At 59.7% G+C, this 21567-nt stretch overlaps 1 protein-coding gene across 1 annotated transcript; it reads left to right on the top strand.

Moving 5' to 3' along the window:
• Nucleotides 1-3960: 3960 nt before the first annotated feature.
• Nucleotides 3961-8377, top strand: LOC309585842 (maestro heat-like repeat-containing protein family member 7; the record flags this gene model as incomplete). Its single annotated transcript, XM_082303678.1, has 13 exons — nt 3961-4072; nt 4376-4440; nt 4555-4884; nt 5068-5216; nt 5473-5620; nt 5828-6015; nt 6098-6235; nt 6510-6624; nt 6796-6933; nt 7174-7350; nt 7479-7634; nt 7794-7895; nt 8275-8377. Coding segments are annotated over 13 exons (1921 nt in total), but the record flags the coding sequence as incomplete, so codon positions are not given.
• Nucleotides 8378-21567: the final 13190 nt, after the last annotated feature.

Here is a 21567-nt window from a genome sequence, read left to right as displayed (position 1 = left end):
CAGCTCAATTTGGGTGTCCCAGCCCCCTCCCGCTTTGTTTGGGGCTCCCAGGCCCCTCTCGAGCCCCTCCCCTTCTGCACCTTCCCCATCCCCAATCCCCACCGCCCCTCCCCCGGCCTTGGTTTTGGGGGTTCCAGGCCCCTCCTGCTCACTTTGGGGGTTCCATTCCCCATTTCGCTCAATTTGGGGTCCCAGACCCGCCCCCCTTCTCACCGCTCACCCCGCGGCCGGGGGGGCTCCCAGCACCACCAGTGCCACCAGTGCGGCCCCAGCTGCCCCCACACGCCCCATGCCCAGCGCCGGGCGCTGCCCACAGCCCCAAAGCAGCCGCGCTGTGCCCTGGGGGGTCCCCAGAGCGGCCCCGCCCCGCACGGCACTGGGAGCACCAGTCCGGACCAGTGCGGAGCGCGGGCGGGCGGCATCAGCCGTGCCCGGGCAGGGCCGGGCCCCGCGGGGCTCCCGCCCGCACTCGGCCCCCGCCGGGACAGCGCGGGGGGGCCCGGCCTGGCCGCCCCCACCTCCCCCTCCCCAAATTCCGCTCCGGGGGGCGCTGGCGGCGGGGGGGGCTCAGCTGGGGCCAGAGCTGCCGGAGCCACGTGTCCCCCGCTGCCGGCACCGCCCCCTCAGGATTAGGGGTGCCCCAAAACTCCCTCCGAGCTGCCGGATACCCCGCACGCCCCTCAGGAGTGGGGTCCCCCCGGCCTCATCATCCCCAACTTTCGGCTGCCTCATCCCAGGCCCCATCCCGCCCATCCCCCTCCGCCACACTTCATCCCACCCCCCAATCCACATCCCACCCTTCCCGGGCCCCATCCCGCCCCATCCCATTTCTCCCGGCAGCCGCCACCGGGACCCCAAAAACCCCGCGTGCCGGGGGATCCCCAATATCCCGCAAGGGGCATTTGCGACTCACATCTGGAGCCCTGCAAGGTCCAAACATCCGTCTCCCCCCCCCCCCCCCGCCCCAGCAAACCCCCTTCCCGCAGGAACCAACAAAGATATTTGGGGCTCGGTGCTGGAGTCCTCCAAGCTCCAAAAATCCCCTCTCCCAAAACAACCCCAGGCACCGCCCGAGATATTTGGGGCGAGCCCCTCCCCGGTCACCTGCGGGATGGGGGGACCGCTGCCCCCAGAGCCGAGAGCTGCGGACAGAGAGCGATGGATGCACGTGGAGGCTCCTCTTGGAGGCTCCTCTTCCTGCATCCTCTGTCCCGCCTCCTCTGTCCCGCCTCCTCTGTCCCGCCTCCTCTGTCCCGCCTCCTCTGTCCCGCCTCTTCCTCCCGCCCCTCCCCCTTTATCCCTCCTCTTCCTCCCGCTCCTGCTCCTCCATCCGTCCTCCGTCCAGCAGCTCCGCTGCCGCCCCAAACCTCGGGCTGGACCGTGGGGTCTGGGACACAGCCCCGTGCTGGGGGGCAGAGCCGCTGCTGGGGCCATCGCTGTGTCCAGGGCATCCTTTGTGGCCCTCGGGCAGCTCCAGGCTCCCGAGGGCTCCCCGAGGGTTTCTGTGGCTGTCCCTGCTCCCCAAATCTCTCGCGTTTAATGCCCAAACGCGGCAGCCCCGTGCCCTGTGGCAGCAGCCGGTGCCAGGACACAGCCCCGGGAGCTGCGCTAAAGCCCGGCCGTGCCCAGGAGGGACTGAGGGGAGGGGACTTCATAAGGTTCCCCCCTCTGCGCCCCTGGCTGCGCACGGAAAGGTTCTTTGGTGCATGGGAGCGATTTTCCGGGATTTCTGGGCTCTGCGGGGCCGAGGCGGCGGCAGCGGGAGCCGCGGGGCCCGGCCCGTGGGGGCGGCCGGGCTGGAAAAGTGCGCGGGGCCCCAGCGCGGTGCCCGAGGGCTGAGCGGAGCTGACGGGAACAAGCCCCGGAACCCCCCGGTGCCCGAGGGCTGAGCGGAGCTGACGGGAACAAGCCCCGGAGCCCCCCGGTGCCCGAGGGCTGAGCGGAGCTGACGGGAACAAGCCCCGGAACCCCCCGGTGCCCGAGGGCTGAGCGGAGCTGACGGGAACACCCCGCTCGTCTCCGCCGCTCGAAGCCGCTTCCCCGGCTCCGGCTGCCGCCGCCCGGCCCCGGCGCGGTCCCGCGGGGTCGCCGCTCTTCGCGCAGCTGGAGGGGCTCGATCCGAGCCGCGCCCCGCCCGTCCCTCGCTGCGGCTCTTGCGGTGACACGGAGCGGCCGAGACCCCGCGCTGCTGCCCCGACGCTCCCTCGCTGCAGCTCTTTCAGTCACTGCGCAGCCGCCACTCCCCGTGCGCTTCTTCTAGAATTTATTATTCCATTCTCCTTCTTTTATTCCATTCGCACCTCCCATCCCACGCCCTCCGCTGCGGCTCTTTCAGCGCCGGGCTCCTCGCCGGTGTCTCGGTGCAGCTCCTTCAGTGCCACGGGCCGGCGGAGACGCCCCTCGCTGCGGCTCCTTCAGGGGCCCGGGGCGGCTCCAAAGGGCCCCGCCCGCCACCGCTCCCCGAGGCCTCCCCGCTGCTGCCGGGGATCGGACACCGCAGGCGGCCCCGGCCCCTGGATTTGGGACGGAGCGAATCAGAACTGGAGAGTGAGGAGTAAAATAAACCCTGGTACAGAACCTTCCCCCGACCTCTTTCTCCTTACCGGAGTTCACTTTATCCCCGGCTCCTCCCTGCTGTGCCCAGCGGGGCAGGGAGAAGGGATGGGAGTCGCGGTCAGTTCGTGCCGCTGCTTCCCCCTCGGGGACAGGAATCCTTCCGTGCTCCGGCGCGGGGTCCCTCCCATGGGGTCAGTCCCTGCCCTGGCCAGCGGGGGGTCCCTCCCATGGGGTCAGTCCCTGCCCTGGCCAGCGCGGGGTCCCTCCCCAGCCGTGCGGTCACTCCCCGGCCCGGCCCTGAGGCGCGGGGCAGTCGCGGGGCAGCCGCGCTCCGGCCCCGTCAGCGGCACCGCCGCTTCGTGCCGGGCAGGAGCGGCAGAAGGAGCCGGGCGGCGGCGGGGGCTGAATCCCGGCAGCAGCGAGGAGGAAGAAGAGGAAGAAGAGGAAGGGGCCGTGCCAGCTTCTGTGGAAGACGCCGAGCCCTTCCCGCGGTGGCTGCGGCGGCAGCCGTGGGGGCTCCTGGTGCTGCCCCGAGCCCGCAGAGCAGGGGAGCGTTTGCTTATGGCTGGAGCCGATGCTAAAGTTCCTGTTGGGCTGCCTTAGACACTTGGGGCAAGGCATTCCTTCCAACCTGGGCCACTTGGGGTGGGCTGGGTGCGGCCCCAGGGCAGGTGGCAGCGTGTGCAAGGGCCCTTTGTGACACGGTGCAGCACGGTCACCGTGGGATGGAACGGGACAGGGTGTCCCGGGGCCCTTTGTGACACGGTGCAGCATGGTCACCGTGGGATGGAACGGGACAGGGTGTCCCGGGGCCCTTTGTGACACGGTGCAGCATGGTCACCGTGGGATGGAACGGGACAGGGTGTCCCGGGGCCCTTTGTGACACGTGCTGACATAGGGGCTGGCAGCGACGCGGCCACGCCACAGTGCTCGGAGCACGCGACGGGACAGGACGGGACAGAGCGGTGCCGTGAGGAGCCCCCGCACAGCGCACTCGATCCTCGCTGACCCGGAGCTTTTCCGAGGCGTTATTCCTGCAGGTGACCTCGAGGCCAGACCACAGGACTTGGTGACCTGTGGCCTTCTTGAGGCTTCTCTTTTGCAGGTGCCATCGAGGGCAGACCATGGGACTTGGTGCCCTGGAGCTTTTCTGAGGCATCTGCCATCCCTGTGGCCGGTGCCCTCAAGGCCAGACCGTTGGCTTTGCTGACCACAATCCTTGATGAGGAGTCTCCTGTCCTTGTGGCAGGAGCCCTCTGAGACCAGGCTGCAGGACTTGCTGTCCTGTAGCCTTCCTGAGGCTTCTCTGCTGCTGGTGCCTTCAAGGCACAAGTGCAGGACTTGTTCACTCAGAGCTTTCCCAAGGAATCTCTCTTGAAGGTGCCCTCGAGGCCAGACTGTGGCATGGCGGGCAGATTCCATCGCCTGTTCAAGGTGTTCAGGGGGAAAAAAGGCCCTGGAGCTGCCCCAGCACAACAGCCCGAAGAGCTGGAGCAGTTCCAGCCACGGCAGGACGGTGAGTGACAGAGCTGGGCCACAGGGCTGATGGTGGCAGCCAGCTTGGCGCCATCCCATCCCATCCCATCCCATCCCATCCCACCCCACCCCGTCCCGTCCTGTCCCGTCCCATCCCGTCGCGTCCCTGGAGAACAGGCCCATGGATAGGATGGAAGAGGGGCCGGGCCAGACCCTCTGCAGCAGCCGTGCTCCATCCCCTGGGCATCCCGGGGCTGTCCCTGCCTGGGGAGCGCAGGGCTGGGCTGCGTTCTCCGGCCTCTCCTGCAGCCCCTCAGCTCTGGCTGCGCTCGCTCTTTGCCAGATGCAGCCCCGGACCGGACACAAGAGCAGGACCGTGCCCACGGCCGCTTCCGGAGAACAGTGCAGGTACCTGCAGCCATCCCCACCTGGGCTGGGCCTGCTGTCGCTGCTCAGCCGAGCACCGTGCCTGGAGCACCCCTTGGAACATCCCTCCCTTCCCTGTCCTTTGTTCTCCTGCAGATGTTCCGGAAGTTCATCCACATTTGGCGTGGAAAGACCAGCACCACAGCAACTGAGGGCACAGCTGAGCCTGACTCTGGGCTGACCGAGCTCCAGGCAGAGCCTGATGTCAGCACAGATATCACTGCACCCTCAGAAGACTCTGACAGTCCAATGAATGATCACACGGTGAAGACTGACATGGCAGTGACTGAGGACATGGCCATCACAAACACCGACACCGGAGAGACTCAGGGCATCCCAAATACTGACACTACGCCCATTCCCACTGGGATTCATGCTCCTGAACTGGGTTATTTCAAGGAGAGTGCTGATTCTTCTCAGCAGCAGGTAAGCAGCCTGGGGTCAGGGCTGGAGACTCCAAGGATTGTGTGCCCCCTCAAGCCACGGCTGGTGGGCCCCCTCAGCCTTTGAGACCAGAACAGTGAGTCGAGAAGGGAAGCATTTCTTGGGGGCAGCTGGGGAAGTTGCTCCCTTGGACAGTGCTCCAAGTCTTCCCCATGCCTCCTCCAGGTGCCAGCCACGGTGAGGAACATTCACCAGAGTCTCGGGTCCCATGTCACTGTGGGTGCCAGGCTGGGCTTTAACCTTCTGAGGCTGGCTGAAGAGCACCCCGCTGATGTGGTGCTGACCCTCCTGCGCTGTGCCCCATCATGCGACAGGTACGGGGCCCAGCTGCCTTGAGAGCTCAGGGCTCACCAGCCCTTAGGGCCCATCGCCCTGTGCCGCCTGTCCAATGGGGTCTGCCAGACAGGCGGAGAGCTGCAGGACCCTCGGGCCCCTCTGTTTCCTGAGCCTGCTGCCATGCTCCCTCCCTGCCCCTCAGGGCACCGGGGCTCTGTCACCTGGGCCCCCACGGCTGCACAGGGCATGGTACTGTGACTGAGACGCCCCTGACTCAGAGCTCCGATCCCACAGAGCTGCCACAATGATGTGGAGACTCCTAGGCTTGTCAGGCAGCACACTGGAGAAGGTGCTGCCAACACTGCTCTGTGTGATGGAGGACTGGCCTCTGCACAGCATGTGCACCTCTGATGGGGACGACACACCTGTCCTCGCCCTGGCTGTGAGTTTCTGGAACTGGCCTTTGCTTGCCCCCAAGCTGCCGCTCCAGCAGCTCTCCATCCTCTCCCTGCCTCAAGCACTGGGTGAAACCTGGGCTAGGGGCAGGCTCAGGGGGCACCAGGCCCGGTGCTCCCCCTGCGTCTCCCCTCGGGCCCTGCCACATGGACAGCTCGGCACCGAGCGCTGTCTCGGGCTGCTTCTTTTGCAGGCAACTCTGGGGCTGTGGGTGATTGTCCAGGTGCCTCGGTGCCACGAGGCAGTGAACCTTTACTCCTCCCGCATCTTTGTGGCTCTGCTCTCCCATGTTGTCATCACCACACAGCAGATGCCAGAGGAAGTTGATCACTTCTGGAGAGCGTGCCGGGAGGAACACCGCCTTCCCAGCAACCCCAACAGGTCCCAGTCCTCCTGTCCTTCCCATGCCCTTGTGGCCAGCGCCAGTGCTCCCAGTGTGACCTGGGCTTTGCTCTGCACACAGGTTTGCAGTGCAGGCCATGAAGGCTCTGCTCTGTCGACTGCGCTGTGACAATGAGGTGGTGGCGATGGAGCGCAAGCGTGGCTGGGACACGCTGCTGTGTGCTGACACCCAGCACTATGCAGTGGGGCTGCTGGCCAGGTGAGACCCCCTTCTCCCCACTGCCCCCGGCACTTGTGCCCTGTGCCCGCGGTGCCCCACACAGTCCTTGTGGCCATGGGCCAGAGGGCCTGGTCAATGAGGGATGGCCAAGGACGCTGGAAAAGGCTGGAGAAGGGTGCTCAGGAGCAGCCACCTCCCAGAGCACCCACATCCCCTGCAGGGATGCTGGGGAAAGACCAGACCTCTGTGAGTCAGTCCTGGGAGATGTTTGCCCCCCCAGCTCACAGCCTTGATGCCTTTTTCCCTCTGCCAGAGAGATGCGCCGGGTCTCCCTTCCCATGTGTGCTGGGATTGCACTCCGCCTGCTTGGGCTGCTGAGCAGGGAGGAGCCACGCTGGGATCTGCCCTTCCTGGCATTCCTTGTGGAGGTGAGCCTGACGGCCAGTGCTGCCTCGCTGAGCTGCCTCCCGCCTCTCTGCCCTCTCGTAGCCGCAGCTGCCTGGGACGTGCCCGCGCCCTGCGCTGCTGCCTGGGCCCAGCCCTGGGCGGTTCCGGGCTCCTGCCGGCCGGCTCCCCTGTCACTGCCCTGTGCCTTTCAGCTCCTCGAGTGCCTGGACTTGAGGGAATGCGGTGACAGTGTCCTGGAGATGATGTCCAGGTACCTGCTGAGCGAGTGCAGGCAGAGATGTCGCCTGGCACTCAGAGGCCTCGTGGTGCTCAGCAAGGATCCCGCGATGGTGAGAAGGCGGCAGCGGCTGAAGCTGCGCTGGGGAAAGCAGTCACATGGGCTTGGCTGGGCTTCAGGAGCTGAGGCAGCTGCTCCCAGCTCTCCTGCCTCCCGGCTCAGCTGCCCCAGTGCTTCAGGACAGGCCTTTGGCCTCTGGGCCCTGCGGCAGCAGGGTGGGCTTGCAGGGCCAGGGTGGTGTAGGCAGTGCAGCCGTTCATGGCTTCACAGCACAGCCTTGTGTTCCACACAGGCCAGAAGAATGGGCAGCCTGTCCCAACGGCTTGTGGAGCTGCTGGGTGATGCAGATGGAGAGGTGGTCAGGATGTCCCTCTCTGTGTTCATGAATGTGCTGGAGAACAAAGACATCCTGGTATCCAGCACCACCGCCCCGAAACTGGCTGAGGCGCTCCTGCCACTCTTTGAAAATGTAAGGCTCTGTGCCCCCAGCCATAGGCTGGGGTGCTACCTGCAAAACTTCAAGCCTTATGGATTTTCAGGCCTTTTCCTTGGGGAACCTGGAGTAATTGGTCTTAGAGTCTTATCTTTTTCCACCAGGACAACAGCCATGTGCAGCTGTTCTCCATTCACCTCTTCGGCAAGGTGATGGAGTTGGTAGTGGAGGAGGGAAAAAAGCCCCTGGAGAGGATTGTGAGCCAGAGCCTGCTCCTGCTCTTCTTGCACTGCCATGAGGAGAACCGCCACGTGGCAGAGGTGAGGTTTTGTGTGATGCTGCTGCATCCCAAGGACGGGGCTCAGCTGCCTCCTGCCCTGGTACCTCCTGGGCTCCAGCATCCTCCTGGCCTTGGAACAGGGACACGAGTCCTGTGCCCTGGGCTGCGGTGCCATCTCTGTGCCTCTGCTGCTCTCCAGGCCTCGATGGAAACTCTTCTTTGTGCGGCCGGGTTCCTGAAGAGGAGGAATCTCAAGCAACTGCTGAAGAAGGAGCAGCTGTTGACGTTCGCCGAGTGCCTGGTAAAGCCTGACTGGAGAAGCCTGAGGCACAGCCTGGAGAAGCCCAGTGTGTGGGGCTGGCAGCTGTGCCCCTGCCCAGTGCTGCACCAGGGGCGCCAGCCTGCGCCCCACACGCTGCTCCCTTCCCCGGGCTCTGCTCCAGGCTCCTGTGGCCCCGAGCCGGGAGCCGATGGAGCCCCGGCCCCGCTGGGCTGTGGCGCGGGGCGGCACCGCGGCTCCCCGGGCAGCAGCCGGCCCTCGGCCCCCTCCAGAGCCCGGCGCCAGCGGCTGCTGGCCGGGCCTCGGGGCCGTGCGGGCACGGGAGGCCAGGGCTGGGCGCAGAGAGCCCGGCCAAGGGGCTGAGCCCGCGCCAACCCTTCCCTCCTGGCGCTCTCTGCAGCTGGCAGAGGACAGGAGCCGAGCGGCCGAGCGCCTGCACCAGGCGCTGCCGTTCGTGGAGAGCCCGCAGGAGTCGCTGCGAGAGGCGGCCGTCAGGTTCATCGGTGAGCCACGGGCCCGGGGCCCCTCCCCGCCCCGCCGCAGCTCGGCCCCAGCCCCGGCTGCTGCCCCGGCAGGGGGATCCGGGCCCGGGGCCGTGGAGCCCCGCCTGCCCTCGGGGCCGCTGCCGCCCTCTCGCAGCCGTGCCCTCGGGCGTCAGGATGCGGCGAGGGCCCGGGCTGAGCCCTGCCGGGGCAGGAGAGCGTGTGGCCACGGGGCTGGCAGCGCCGCTGCGAGGGAGCCGTGCCGCGGGGCCGTGACCGCCTCTGTGCTCCCAGGGACTGCCAGGGTGTTCTTGAGGGGGCACAAGGAAGAGCTCCAGGTCCTCAGTGAGGGTGAGTGAGGGCAGCGGGCTGGCAGCGGGGGCTGGCGGGGGCGAGCTGCAATGCCTGGCTCGGGAGCCGCAATCCCTGCCCTGGCTGTGGGGGCTTTGCTCCAAGTGTGGACTCGGGGTGACGTGGGCAGAGCACAGAGAGGTTTCAGGGACACGGTGGGGAGCTTCATGGCCAGCACCTTCTGGCTGATCTCCTTGGCCCCTGCTGTCTTCTGGCCATGGCAGGAGCTGGGTGAGATGGCCCTGGCAGGAAGGTCTGCTTGGATTCCCGCAGATCCAGGCTCTGACCGTGGCTCTGTTCCTGTCTCTTCCAGCCCTTCAAGCCCTGAGGAGAGACGACAGCCCTTCCCAGACAAACATCGTAGTTCAGAAAATATTCAAGGAAAGAGCTGCTGAACTACGTTCATCTGCTGGCTCAGAACCAGAGTCCCTTTAAGCCCTCCAGATATCCTGGAAGATGAGACCATCTGGAGACTAGAGTAGAGCAGCTGGAGCTCCAGGCACAGCTGATGCTGGTCACAGCTGAGCCTGTGGAAAGCTCCCATAGCTCCTGCCCTCTCCCTCCCTTTTGACAGCTCCATCCCTCCAGCCCTCAGACCCTGCCCATCCCCTTTTTCCCTCCCAGCTCATCCCTTCGCTTCGCCTCCTATTAACAAACAGTTTGGCTTCTTCACTTGACCTGCATCTCTGTGGTGCTGAAGCGGCCCAAAACCTGAGCCCTGGGACACACAGGCCCCTCCTGCCGCTCTCTTCCGTGCTATTACTGCAACCCTAGGGAATATCACCGTGTCCCGCAGCCGTAGGGAGGAGGAGAGAAGATCCAGCAGGCAGGAACTGTGCAGCAAGATTGATTTATTTAATTATTTTACAAACTCTTTTATAGACTTTTTTCTTCATAGTCTAATTGGACAAAGGATCAGCCACCCCTTGGGGTGATTGGCTAAAATCCTAAAGCATCCATTGTCAAAATATTTTCTACTGTACTATAAACAAGACTTCTCAAGGCTGCAGCTGTTTGGTTGTTTACATAACTCTGCTACCTCTTCTGTGAGAGAGAAAAGTCTCTCACAGGCTTAGAAAACAGCAAGAAAATCCTTGCTAGCAGCATTTTTGTATCCACATCATGCCATGTTTTGTGCAGAGACACAGAGGAACGAGGGCAGCTCAGGCTGGAAAGGTCCCTGTCCTGAAGGTCCAGTTCCACAACACTGTGGAGTCAGAGGTCTTGCTGAGCACCCTGAAGGCCCTGGATTTTAGAACAGCCAACAGGAGGATGCTCCGGAGGCAGCTGTGAGGGATTCCGTGGCAAGCCTCCATGGAGGGCAAAGGAGCTTGGAATGCTGGAAGTTTTCAAGAGCAGCTTCCTGAAAGCGCAGCAGTGCTGCATCCCTGCCCGGGATCAGGAAGAGGGCAGAACCAGAGACCATCCGGGCTTAACAGTGGCCTCTGGGTGTGTCTATGAGCAAAGGAAGCAGCAGCACGGTGGCCGAGACTCGGACGCGCGGCCATCCCGGTGTCCGGAGCGCTGTCAGGCAGTGTTGGGATCCTGGGGGCGGTTCTGGTCCCCACAAGTGTGGGATCGCAGCCCCTGCTGATGCCTTGAGAGGCCACCTAAAAACAGAGGCTAGACCAGAATAAGGGAATAAAGGTAGGTATTTATTTGAAAGGCCTTCAAAGGTACACCCAGGGTAGCCAGAGGCTACTGCCAAGAGGGACCCCAAGATGGACAACAGGTCACGAGTTCTTCACACTTTTGTAAGTTTGGTTCCTTTGCATATGGGCCGGTTTTGCCCAATTTAGAAAGATATCCTCTGAGAGAAGGCACAACCACCCCTCCCCCGAACCTGGTTCGGGAAAAAATAAATTTTCCTCAAAGGAAAGTGAAGGAGATAATAACTATTGATTTAACAAACACACAGGAAAAGGAAAATAATGCTAAATAATAAAATCTCTCACTGTGGAGAAAAAACCTGTGACAGTGTCAGAGTCCTCCCTTTGGTCTCCTCGGAGCTGGGGCTTGGCCCAGGGCCAGGCCCTCTGTGCCCGGTGGAAAGTCCTCCCGATGTGCTCTGATATTGAAGTAGGCCATCAGAAAAGGAAGAAAATCCAGAATTCCAGGGAAGGAAAAAAAATTCAGCTCTCAGTCTCCCTTTGGAGAAAAAGAAGCTGAAGAACTGGCCAAAAGCTGACCAGGGAAGCAGCAAGCTGGGTGCCTCCTCCCTCCCCTGCTGTAGCTGGGAAAAAGAAAGTCCCTATCTCTGTGTGACCCTGAACAAGCTGCAAACTGCTTTGAAAAAGTTTTGCTCAGTTTTTCCTTCCCTCTCTCAGGCTCAGTTTAGAGGCATAAAAAGGCACAAAAATTAATTTCTGGGCATAGGGCAGTGATATGGGATATGCATCATAAAGTCACCCCAAGACATTCCACCCCTTATCCCATATCATTGGCTCAATGCCCAAACTAAGATATTCTAACTCTACACACACACATCAATACATATACATATACATATATATATACAGCTATGTACGAACAGTGACAGTGACCCTCAGCAAGCAGGGGTACCCAGGCATTTCACACTGCAGGTGGTTTTCACCCAACAATCTGATCTCCCTGTGGTACACAACGTGTTGTTCCATCTTTCTGCATTACCCACCATGTGCAACCAGGTCCCTGAGCAAAGACAACCCCGTGGATGGGTTTGTCTGTACTCGAGGCAGAATTCATCCCCACAGTCTTTCCTAACAGACCTCTGACATGCACTACTGGGGCCTTATCTCCATCTGCTGTATGCAGGGATTCAGATTGGGCTGGACCAGCTCTATCGGTGGAACCTCGAGTGTTAACTAACCAGGTGGCCTTTGCCAGATTCTGTTCCCAATTTTTGAAAGTTCCCCCACCCAGTGCCTTCAAGGTGGTTTTCAACAATCCATGGCACCGTTCCACTTTGCCTGCAGCTGGTGCATGGTAAGGGATGTGGTACACCCACTCAGTGCCATGTTCTCTAGCCCAGGTGTTAATAAGGCTGTTCTTAAAATGACTCCCATTGTCAAATTCAATTCTCTCAGGGGTGCCATGCCTCCAAAGGACTTGCTTTTCCAGGCCCAGGATGGTGTTCCGGGCAGTAGCGTGAGGCACAGGGTAGGTCTCCAGCCATCCTGTGGTGCCTTCTACCATTGTGAGCACACAGCGCTTGCCTTGGCGGGTTTGAGGCAGTGTGATGTAATCAATCTGCCAGGCCTCCCCATACTTGTATTTGGACCATCGCCCACCGTACCACAGAGGCTTCACCCGCTTGGCCTGCTTGATCGTAGCGCATGTCTCACAGTCATGGATCACCTGGGAGATACTGTCCATGGTCAGATCCACCCCTCGGTCTCGTGCCCACTTATAGGTGGCATCTCTGCCCTGATGGCCTGAGGCATCATGGGCCCATCGAGCTAGGAACAACTCTCCCTTGTGTTTCCAGTCCAAGTCTACCTGTGACACTTCTATCTTTGCAGCCTGATCTACCTGCTTGTTGTTTTGATGTTCCTCATTAGCCCTACTCGTGGGCCCATGATGCCTCAGGTCATCAGGGCAGAGATGCCACCTATAGGTGGCACGAGACCGAGGGGTGGATCTGACCATGGACAGTATCTGTGATAAAACAAACTGTATCCCTGTGATCCATGAAAGGCGGCCACCAGAGGCCAAGGCCAGCCAGACCTGTTGGCCTTGGCAGCTTTTGTCTGGCAGCAATCCTTGGATAGATGGAATTTTGGAGGCCAAATTCCAATTTTGGCCATGGGCAGCTGGAGGAGAAGGATGGTTCTGTTCCACAGGAAGAGAAGCACAGCCCCAGCGTTTCAAAGGCAGCTGAGAGCTGGCCCTCAGGAAGCCAAGGGAAGCTGGACTTGTCAGTCCTGGCAGATTTTGCCTGGGAGCTGTACTTGGATATATGGAATTTTGGAGCTGGATTCCCAGTTTTGGCCATGGACACCTGCACTTGAAAGATGTTTTTTTTCCATGGGAAGAACAGCACAGCCCCACAGTGTTTCAAAGGCAGATGAGAGGTGGCCCCAAGAGGCCAAGGCCAGCCAGAGCTGTCTGTCCTGGCAAGTTTCATATGGGAACAATCCTTACATAATCAAATGTGGATGTAGAGTCCCAGTTTTGGCCATGGGCCCCTGGAGGAGAAGGACAGTTCTGTTCCATAGGAAGGAAAGCACGGAGCCCCAGCGCTGCAGGGCAGGTGAGAAGCAGCTCTGGCCATGCCAAGGTCAGCCGGAGCTGCCAGGCAGCCCCAGGAGCCCAAGGCAGCCAGAGCTGTTCCATGTTCCCTTGGTTCCGTGGGCCCTGCAGGGTCACAAAGGCCCCTCGGTTCTTTGGGGCCAGCAGTGCCACAGTGGCCCCTTGGTTCCATGGAATGCCACAGGGTCACAATGGTCCCCTTGGTGCCACCAGCCCTGCAGGGTCACAACGGCCCCTGGGTTCCACGAGGCCACGCAGGGTCACAGTGGTCTCCAGAGGAAGGGCAGCACCGAGCCCCAGGGTTTCAGGGGCAGAGGAGACACAGCCACCAGAGGCCAAGGCCAGCCACATCTGTCTGTCCTGGCAGGTTTGTCTGGGAGCAGCCCTTGGATATTGGGAATTTGGGAGGTGGAATCCCAATTTTGGCCATTTGTGCCTGGACAGGCAGGATGAGTCTTTTCCATAGGAAGGAAAGCACAGAGCCCCAGGGTTTGGAAGGTGGGTGAGATCTGGCCCTCAGGAGGCCAAGCCAGACAGACTTGATGGTAATGGCAGCTTTTGTCTGGGAGCAGCCCTTGGATATTGGGAATTCAGGAGGTGGAATCCCAATTTTGGCCATGGGTGCCTGGAGGAGAAGGATGGGTTTTTCCATATGAAAGAAAAGCACAAAGTCCAAGTGTTTTGGAAGAAGATGAGAGGTGGTCACCATGGGTGAGGGCAGCCAGATCTGTCTCTCATGGCAGCTTTGGTCTGGGAGCCATCCTTGGATATCTGGAATTTTGGAGGTGGATTCTCAATATCGGCCATGGATGCCTGGACATAAAAGATATTTAATTCCATGGGAAGATGAGAGGTGGTCCCTGGGAGGCCAAGCCAGGCAGAGCTATCTGTCCTGGAAGGTTTCATCTGGGAACAATCCTTGGATATACAGAAATTTGGAGGTGGAGTCCCAGTTTTGGCCATGGGCACCTGGACGGGAATGACGGTTCTTTTCCACTGTAGGGAAAGGGTGGAGAGTTGCTGTTGGGATGGGCACGACACACACCAACCCCAACAACAACCCCAGGCAAAAGGCTGTTTATTCTAAAATGTCAGTGTCATTTATACACTTTTGTATGTTTATCATTCATTAACTTATCCATTGGTTGCTTCACTTCTACAACAGAGTCATTGGCTATTATTTAACTGCAACATCCTGTTATTGGTTACCTATAGCATCAGCATTCTGAGTGTTCAGAAAAACACCAGGTGCAGCCTTGTTGCTGTTTTCTCTTTCTGTTGTTTAGGTGTCTTGCTTCTGTTCACACTAAGTTTCTCATGGGTACAAACGGATTGTGCTAAGATCGATGTCGGAATCAGACAGGCTCGCTGACCTGCTGTTAATTCCCACAGTGGAGCACCAGTGTTTTGAAGGTTGATGAGAAGTGGCCCCCAGGAGGCCAAGGCCAGCCAGGCCCGTCTGTCCTGGCAGCTCCTGCCTAGGAGCAATCCTTGGATAGACAGAATGTGGGAGATAGAATCCCACTTTTGGCCATTTGTTCCTGGAGGAGAAGGACGTTTCTTTTCCATGGGAAGAAATCACGGAGCCCCAGCGTTTGGAAGGCAGAAGAGAGGCGACCGCCAGAGGCCAAGGCCAGCCAGACCCGTCTGTCCTGGCACCTTTCGTCACAGAGCAATCCTTTGACAGACGGAATTTTGGAGGCAGAATTCCACTTTGGACCACGGGCCCCTGGAGGAGAAGGACAGTTCTGTTCCATAGGAAGGAAAGCACGGAGCCCCAGCACTCCAGGGGCAGATGAGAATCAGCCCTGGACATGCCAAGGTCAGCCAGAGCTGTCAGGCGGCCCCAGGAGCCCAAGGCAGCCAGAGCTGTTCCACGTTCCCTTGGTTCCATGGGCCCTGCAGGGTCACTGTAAGAGCCTAATAATAAGAGAAAGGCTCCAAAAAGTGCTTTGTCATTATGACTGCTTCAAAAATGCCTCGTCATTTGGTCTGCTTATCATAAAATGGGCGGTACAGACCATGGGTAGCTCGCCTTGAGGCCCATAAAAAGGAAGGTGAAACTGGTGCAGGTGTGGAGGGAAAAGTGAGGGGCAGAGTCCCTGACCTTTGCCTTTCCCCCCCACCACCATCACCTGCTGCCAGACACTATGGGGCCTCCTGGAGCCGATGCTGCCCGCCTGAGGAGAACCCCCCTGATCCTGCACCCCTGGGCAGGGACAAGGAATCACTGAGGCCCCAGGGCTGCAGGGGTCACTTGTCCCCTCCTGGCCTCAGGCCAGGGCCAGCAGCCGTGGCCAAAGGGCTGCACAAGTTGGCTCTGTCAGGGCCTTGCAGCTGCTGCCCATCCCTCTGCCCTCTGCAGCCCAGGCTGTCCCACGGTGTCCCTGCCCTGCGCCTCTGTCCCTGCAGGCTGTCCTCATCCCCCCGGCTGCCCCACCTGGCTGGCCCCTTCCTTTGCTGGCAGCTCTGCGTCCTGCCCGCCTCTGCCTGGGCACACAAAGCCTTGGGCTGCTCCAGGCTCCTTCTGGGGGACACGTTGCACCCCAGCCCTGCCTGGGAGGGAAATTCCTTTCTCCTGGTGTCCACTCTGGGCCTCCCCAGCTGCCCTGTCACAAAGGCCCCTTGGTTCTTTGGGGCCAGCAGTGCCACAGTGGCCCCTTGGTTCCATGGAATGCCACAGGGTCACAATGGTCCCCTTGGTGCCACCAGCCCTGCAGGGTCACAACGGCCCCTGGGTTCCACGAGGCCACGCAGGGTCACAGTGGTCTCCAGAGGAAGGGCAGCACCAAGCCCCAGGGTTTCAGGGGCAGAGGAGACACAGCCACCAGAGGCCAAGGCCAGCCACATCTGTCTGTCCTGGCAGGTTTGTCTGAGAGCAGCCCTTGGATATTGGGAATCTGGGAGGTGGAATCCCAATTTTGGCCATGGGCACCTTGTTGAGAAGGATGGGTTTATTCCACATGAAAGAAAAGCACAAAGTCCAAGAGTTTTAAAAGAAGATGAGAGGTGGCCACCATGGGCGAGAGCAGCCAGACCTGTCTCTCATGGCAGCTTTTGTCTGGGAGCAATCCTTGGATAGACAGAATTTGGGAGGTAAATCTCAGTTTTGGCCATGGGAGCCTGGATGAGAAGGATGGTTCTTTTCCTTAGGAAGGAAAGCATGGAGCCCCAGGAGCCCCAGGATATCCCAGAACCCACTGAGGAACGGGGTCCCCCCGGCCTCATCATGTGCAGCCTTCAGCTGTCTCAGGCAGAGCCCATCCCGCCCTCAGCAGCCCCAGCCCAGCCCAGCCCAGCCCTCCTGGGCAGGAAGCCCCAATGGCCGAGCCGGCCTGGGACACTTGCAGGGATGCGGGGGCAGCCGCAGCTTCTGGGGCCAGCCTGGGCCAGGCCCTGAGCGCCCTGCCAGGGAACCATTGCTGCCCCACATCCCATCTCAGCCTGCCCTCGGGCAGCGGGAAGCCGTTCCCTGGGGCCCGGCCCCGCAGGCCCTTGGCAAGAGTCTCTCTCAGCCAGCAATTGCTGCTCCTCCCTGCTGCGGGGCCCAAGCTGCAAGTTGATTTTCTGCCGCTGGCCCCGGCCCAGCCCCGAGCCAGGGCCAGGACCTTGCCCTGGAGCTCTGCGGGCGCTGTGGAAAGCTGAGAGGCAGCTCTGGCTTCTCCACTTTTCATGTGCTAAAGCTGCCTGGCAGAAGAAATGGAGGGACAGCTCTGGTGGCACAATCCCTCCCAGCCCAGGGCCCAGCGCTGGGAAGGTCTTTCCGTGCCGAGGCTTTGCTGCGGCCAAGGAAAGCTCCTGGCTCAGGGTCACCTTTCCTGCTGGGCCAGAGCCCCCGAGTGGCCCAGCAGCAGCAGAGAATTCCAGCACAGCCCCGGCACGGGCAGGGCGGCCCTGGGCGGGCTGCGGGAGCCGGCAGCGCCTGAGCTCAGAGCAGCTGAGCCCGGGGGCTCTTGGCCAAGGCCGAGGCCCAGCGAGCATTTCTCAGCTCGCAGGGCGGCCTGGAAAGGTGCTGGGGGGGATCATTCACCCCCCAGGGCGGTCCCAGTGGCTCCCAGGATTTCCATGTCCGTGCTCCCAGCGCTGCTCCCAGCCCTGATCCGTGGGGATGGCAATGTCCCGCTCCCTTCCCGGGGCAGGCTCACACCTGAGCCAGGTGTGCAGGGCAGGACCTTGCCCTGAGCCCAAGCCCTGTCCCCCCTGCAGGATCTGCTTCCCATCGGCCTCTTCCTCCTGCGGCCCCAAGCCCAGCTCGGTGCTGAACGAAGGGCGCTGGGCCGGGGTCATCCCCCGGCGGGGGCTGCGCACCCCCTCTGCCCCCTCCCCAAATTCCCTCCCGGGGCAGCAGGGGCTGCCTCAGGAACATTGTGGGCAGGGAAAAGGGGGTGACACCGGGATGGGGGAGGTCACACACGCTCTGGGGGGACACACACGGCCCCTGGGGACCCCCCCTCACCTTCTCCTGCAGCACCAGGAGGATGAACCCCAACATGGAGCCCCCGACTCCTGGCAGCATCTTGGGGGTGGGGTCTGGGGGCGAGTTTGGCTATCTGGGGAGGAGGTCACAACTGCCCTAAAACCCCCTCCCAGCTCCACAGCCACTCCCAGACCCCTCAAACCACCCCACAGCTCCCAGCCACGACTCCCCCAACCACTCCCTGCAATAGCAGTGGCCCCAAAAGCCACAAAATTCCCAACCCATCTCCCCCAACACCCACCCAAATTCTCTCCAAGCCACACAGCCCTGCCAACACCCCAAAACTCCCACACAGACTGCCCCAAAAGCCCCCAAACCCTGTCTCAGCACCTCAAACAGCTCCAAGGGCCATAAAAGCCCATCCCAGTCCCCCAAGGAGCACTCAGACCCCCTCCCACACCCCATGGCACCGACCAGGACAGGGTGGGGGAAAGGAACATCCACAGCCAGGAGCAGCTTGGGCACTTCAGCAGCGATTTGGGCACTTTGGAGGCCACACCCCAAATGGGGAGACTCAGGGCAGGGACTGAGACAGACAACTGGAATTCCTGGAGAACAGACTGGCTCAGGTGGACACGTTCTGCCAGCAAAACTGTGAGATTGTGGTCCCAGTCTGCCTGGCTTCGTGGCTCCACAACACTCAGATCCTCCCAAATATTCCCCTGAACCCCAAATTCACCCCCAAATTCCAGTAAAATTAAGCAGCTTTAGACCTCTTTGCTTAATTTCTTTATTTTTACTCCACTTTTGGTTGTTTCAGTGGGATTAACACAGAAATTACTTAGGCTGCAGAAGATCTCCAAGAGGTTTTGAGGGGCTGTGAAGGGCTGTGAGGTGCCTTGAGGGTTTGTTAGGGGCTGTGAAGGGTCATGAGTGGCCAGGAACTGTGAGGGGCTGTGAGGGACTGTGAGCTGCCATGAGGGGCCATGGGGAGCTGTGAGGGGCAATGAGGGGTCATGAGGGGCTGTGAGGGGCCTTGAGGGGCCATAAGGGTCTCTTAGAGGCTGTTGGAGGCCAGGCACCTGATGGAACCAAGGGTCAGTTATGACACTGTGCAAGCAAGGAGATCATGGTTGACAGTACAGAACTTCATGGAAGCACAGGCCCATTGTCACACAGCAGGGCCGCAGAACCAAGGAGATCCTTGTGACACTCCACAACCTCATGGAGTCAAGGCGTCCATGTTACGCTACAGAACCTCATGGAGCCAAGGGTCCATTGTGACACTGCGGACCCAAGGCGACTGTTGCTGACAGTACGAAAGTTCATGGAACCAAAAGTCCATTGGGACATTGTGGCGCCTCATGGAACTGTGGAGAGCATTATGACACTTTGTTACTATCTGATTTACACCCAGAAGGGCAAAGAAAACAAAATCTCTGAGTATAAAAGGAAAGAACTTTGAAGCTTCAAAATATTCCCAAAGACCAGATTAAAACCAAACGAGATTAAATGTTGGTGCCAAAAAAATGGGTATCTGTTTATCTAATGGTAAGAGAGGCAAAGAGAAAGAAGGAGAAAAGTGGAGAAAAGTTAGAAAAAGCCAAGGTTATTCTAAAAAGCATAGGATAAGTCAGCACCACACTGTGCTACCTTTGTTGCTGCTGAGACAGGGTGGGGGAAGTGGAGAGGTTTTTGCCTTTTTTTTTCCTGTTGTTTGAAGGGTCTTATCTGCCTCTTCTGATGTCTGGAGCAGTTTGGCTGGAAAGCGGCGGCCCATCCTCCGAGATGCAGGCTCGATGCTTGCAGCTGAACCTCGGTGCGCCTGGGACGAAGGAGCAGGGCTAGGGGTTGCACAACTCCCTCGGGATTTCAGTGCAGGGGTGAAGGATTGGGGGGTGCTCCCCAGGCGGGCGGCGTCGGCTCCCGGAGGCCTCAGGGTGTCTGGCAGCAGGCGATGGTGGTGGTGGGGGGAAAGGCAAAGGGCGGGGATTCTACCTTTTGCTTTCGCCTCCACATTTTGCACCAGTTTTGCCTTCCTTTTTATGGGCCTCAAGGCGGGCTATGCACGGCCCGTACGGCACGTAGTTTCCAGGCATTCAAGAGTGATTATGATAAGCAGCCATAATGATGAAGCACTTTTGAAGCCTTTCCGGTGTTGAGCAGTGATAATGACGAAGCGTTTTTTGGAGCCTTTCTCTTAGTATTAGGCTCTTGCACACTTCAGAACCAAGGGGCCATTGTGACACTGCAGGGCCTTGTATAACCAAGGGGTCATTGTAGCACGGCAGGGCCTGGTGGAATCAAGGGGATCGTAGTGACACTGTGGGGCTCCAGGAGGCCCCGGGGCCATTCTGACTGTGTGGAAGCAAGGATACCATTGTTACGCTACGAGGCACCATGGAACCAAGGAGGCCATTGTGAAGCAGCGGGGGAACCCGCTGAGACTATTATGGCACTCCAAGGCCTTGTGAGACCAAAGGGCCATTGTGGAACTGCAGGGCCTCGTGGAACCAATGAGACCATTGTGACATCACAGGGCCTCATGGGAGCCAGGGGCCATTGTGACACAGCCGGGCCTCAGAGAACCAAGGGGCCGTTGTGACACTGCGTGGCACCATGGAGCCAAGGAGACCACTGTGACACTACAGGGCGTCACGGAACTAAGAACTATGTAACAGTAAGAGGCCCAATGGAATCAAGGGGCCATTGTGACACCACAGGGCCTGATAGAACCAAGGAAACCATTGTGACACTGCAAGGTCTCATGGAAGCAAAGGGCCAGTGTGACACAGCCAGGCCTTGTGGAACCAAGGGGCCATTGTGATCCTGGGAAGCCCAATAGAACCAAGGAGCCACTGTGACGCTGCAGGACCTTATGGAATCATGGAGACCGCTGTGACACTCTGTGACCTCATGGAACCAGTGGGCCATTGTGTTATTTTGCAGCCCCATGGAACCAAGGAAACCGTTTTGACACAGCAAGGCCTTATGGAAGCAAGGGGCCTTTGTGCCGCTGTAGAGCCAAGGAGACCACTGTGATATTGCTGGGCCTCAGGGGAACAAAGATCTCTTGTGATACCATGGGGCCTCATGGAACTAAGGGGCAATTGTGATGCTGCAGGGCCCCAAGGATCCAAAGAACGTGGAACAGGACTGGTTGGCTTGGCCTCCTGGGGGCCACCTGCCTGGTCCAGCTGACCTTGGCATGTTGAGGGTTGCTTCTCCTCTGCCCCTGAAATGCTGGAGTTCCGTGCTTTCCTTTCTGTGGGAAAGAGCTGTCCTCCTCCAGGGACCCATGGCCGAAATTAGGATTCTACCTCCAAATTGGATTCTATCCGAGGATTGTTCCCATGTGAAACCTGCCAGGACAGACAGCTCAGGCTGGCCTTGGCCTCTTAGGGGCCACCTCACATCTGCCTTCAAAACACAGGGGGGCTGTGCTTTTCTTCCCATGGAAAAAACCATCTTTCAAGTCCAGCCATCCATGGCCAAAATTGGGAATCCACCTCTGAAATTCCATCTATCCAAGGAATAGCTCCCAGACAAAAGCTGCCAGGAATGTCCAGCTTCCCTTGGCTTCCTGAGGGCCAGCTCTCATCTGCCTTTGAAACACTGGGGCTCCTCACTTTTCTGCCAGTGGAAAAGAACTGTCCTTATGGGTCAGACGTCCATGGACAAAAGTGGGATTTGGCCTCCCAAATTCCATCTATCCAAGGATTGCTCCAAGACAAAAGCTGCCAAGACAAACAGGTCTGGCTGGCCTTGGCCTCCTTGAGCCACCACTAATCAGCCTTTGAAACACTGGGGCTCTGCCCTTTCCTTCCTGGCGAGAAGAACTGTCATTCCGGTCCAGGCACGCACAGCTGAAATGGAATTCCACCTCCAAAACTCCCCATATGTCCAAGGGTTGCTTTCAGACAGAAGCTGCAAGGACACACAGGTCTGGCTTGCCTTGGCCTCTGGTGGCTGCCTCTCATCTGCCTTCAAAACACTGGGCTTCTGTGGTTTCCTTCCTGTAGAAAAGAACTGACCTTCTTGTCCAGGTGCCCGTGGCCTCAAGCACATGATCACTACACAGGGACAAAGGAGCTCTGTGCTCAGTGGAGTGGAGACTGAGGACAGCGGAGGAGAGTCCTGGGAGGGCTTGAAGGGTGGTTTCAGAGATGGTGAATCCTTTTGACACAGTAGAGAACAGCCGGCAAAAGAAAGA

This window comes from Coloeus monedula (genome assembly GCF_965178545.1).
Source record: "Coloeus monedula genome assembly, contig: HAP1_SCAFFOLD_573, whole genome shotgun sequence".
NCBI lineage: Eukaryota > Metazoa > Chordata > Aves > Passeriformes > Corvidae > Coloeus > Coloeus monedula.
This window is presented reverse-complemented; position numbering and strand designations above follow the sequence as displayed.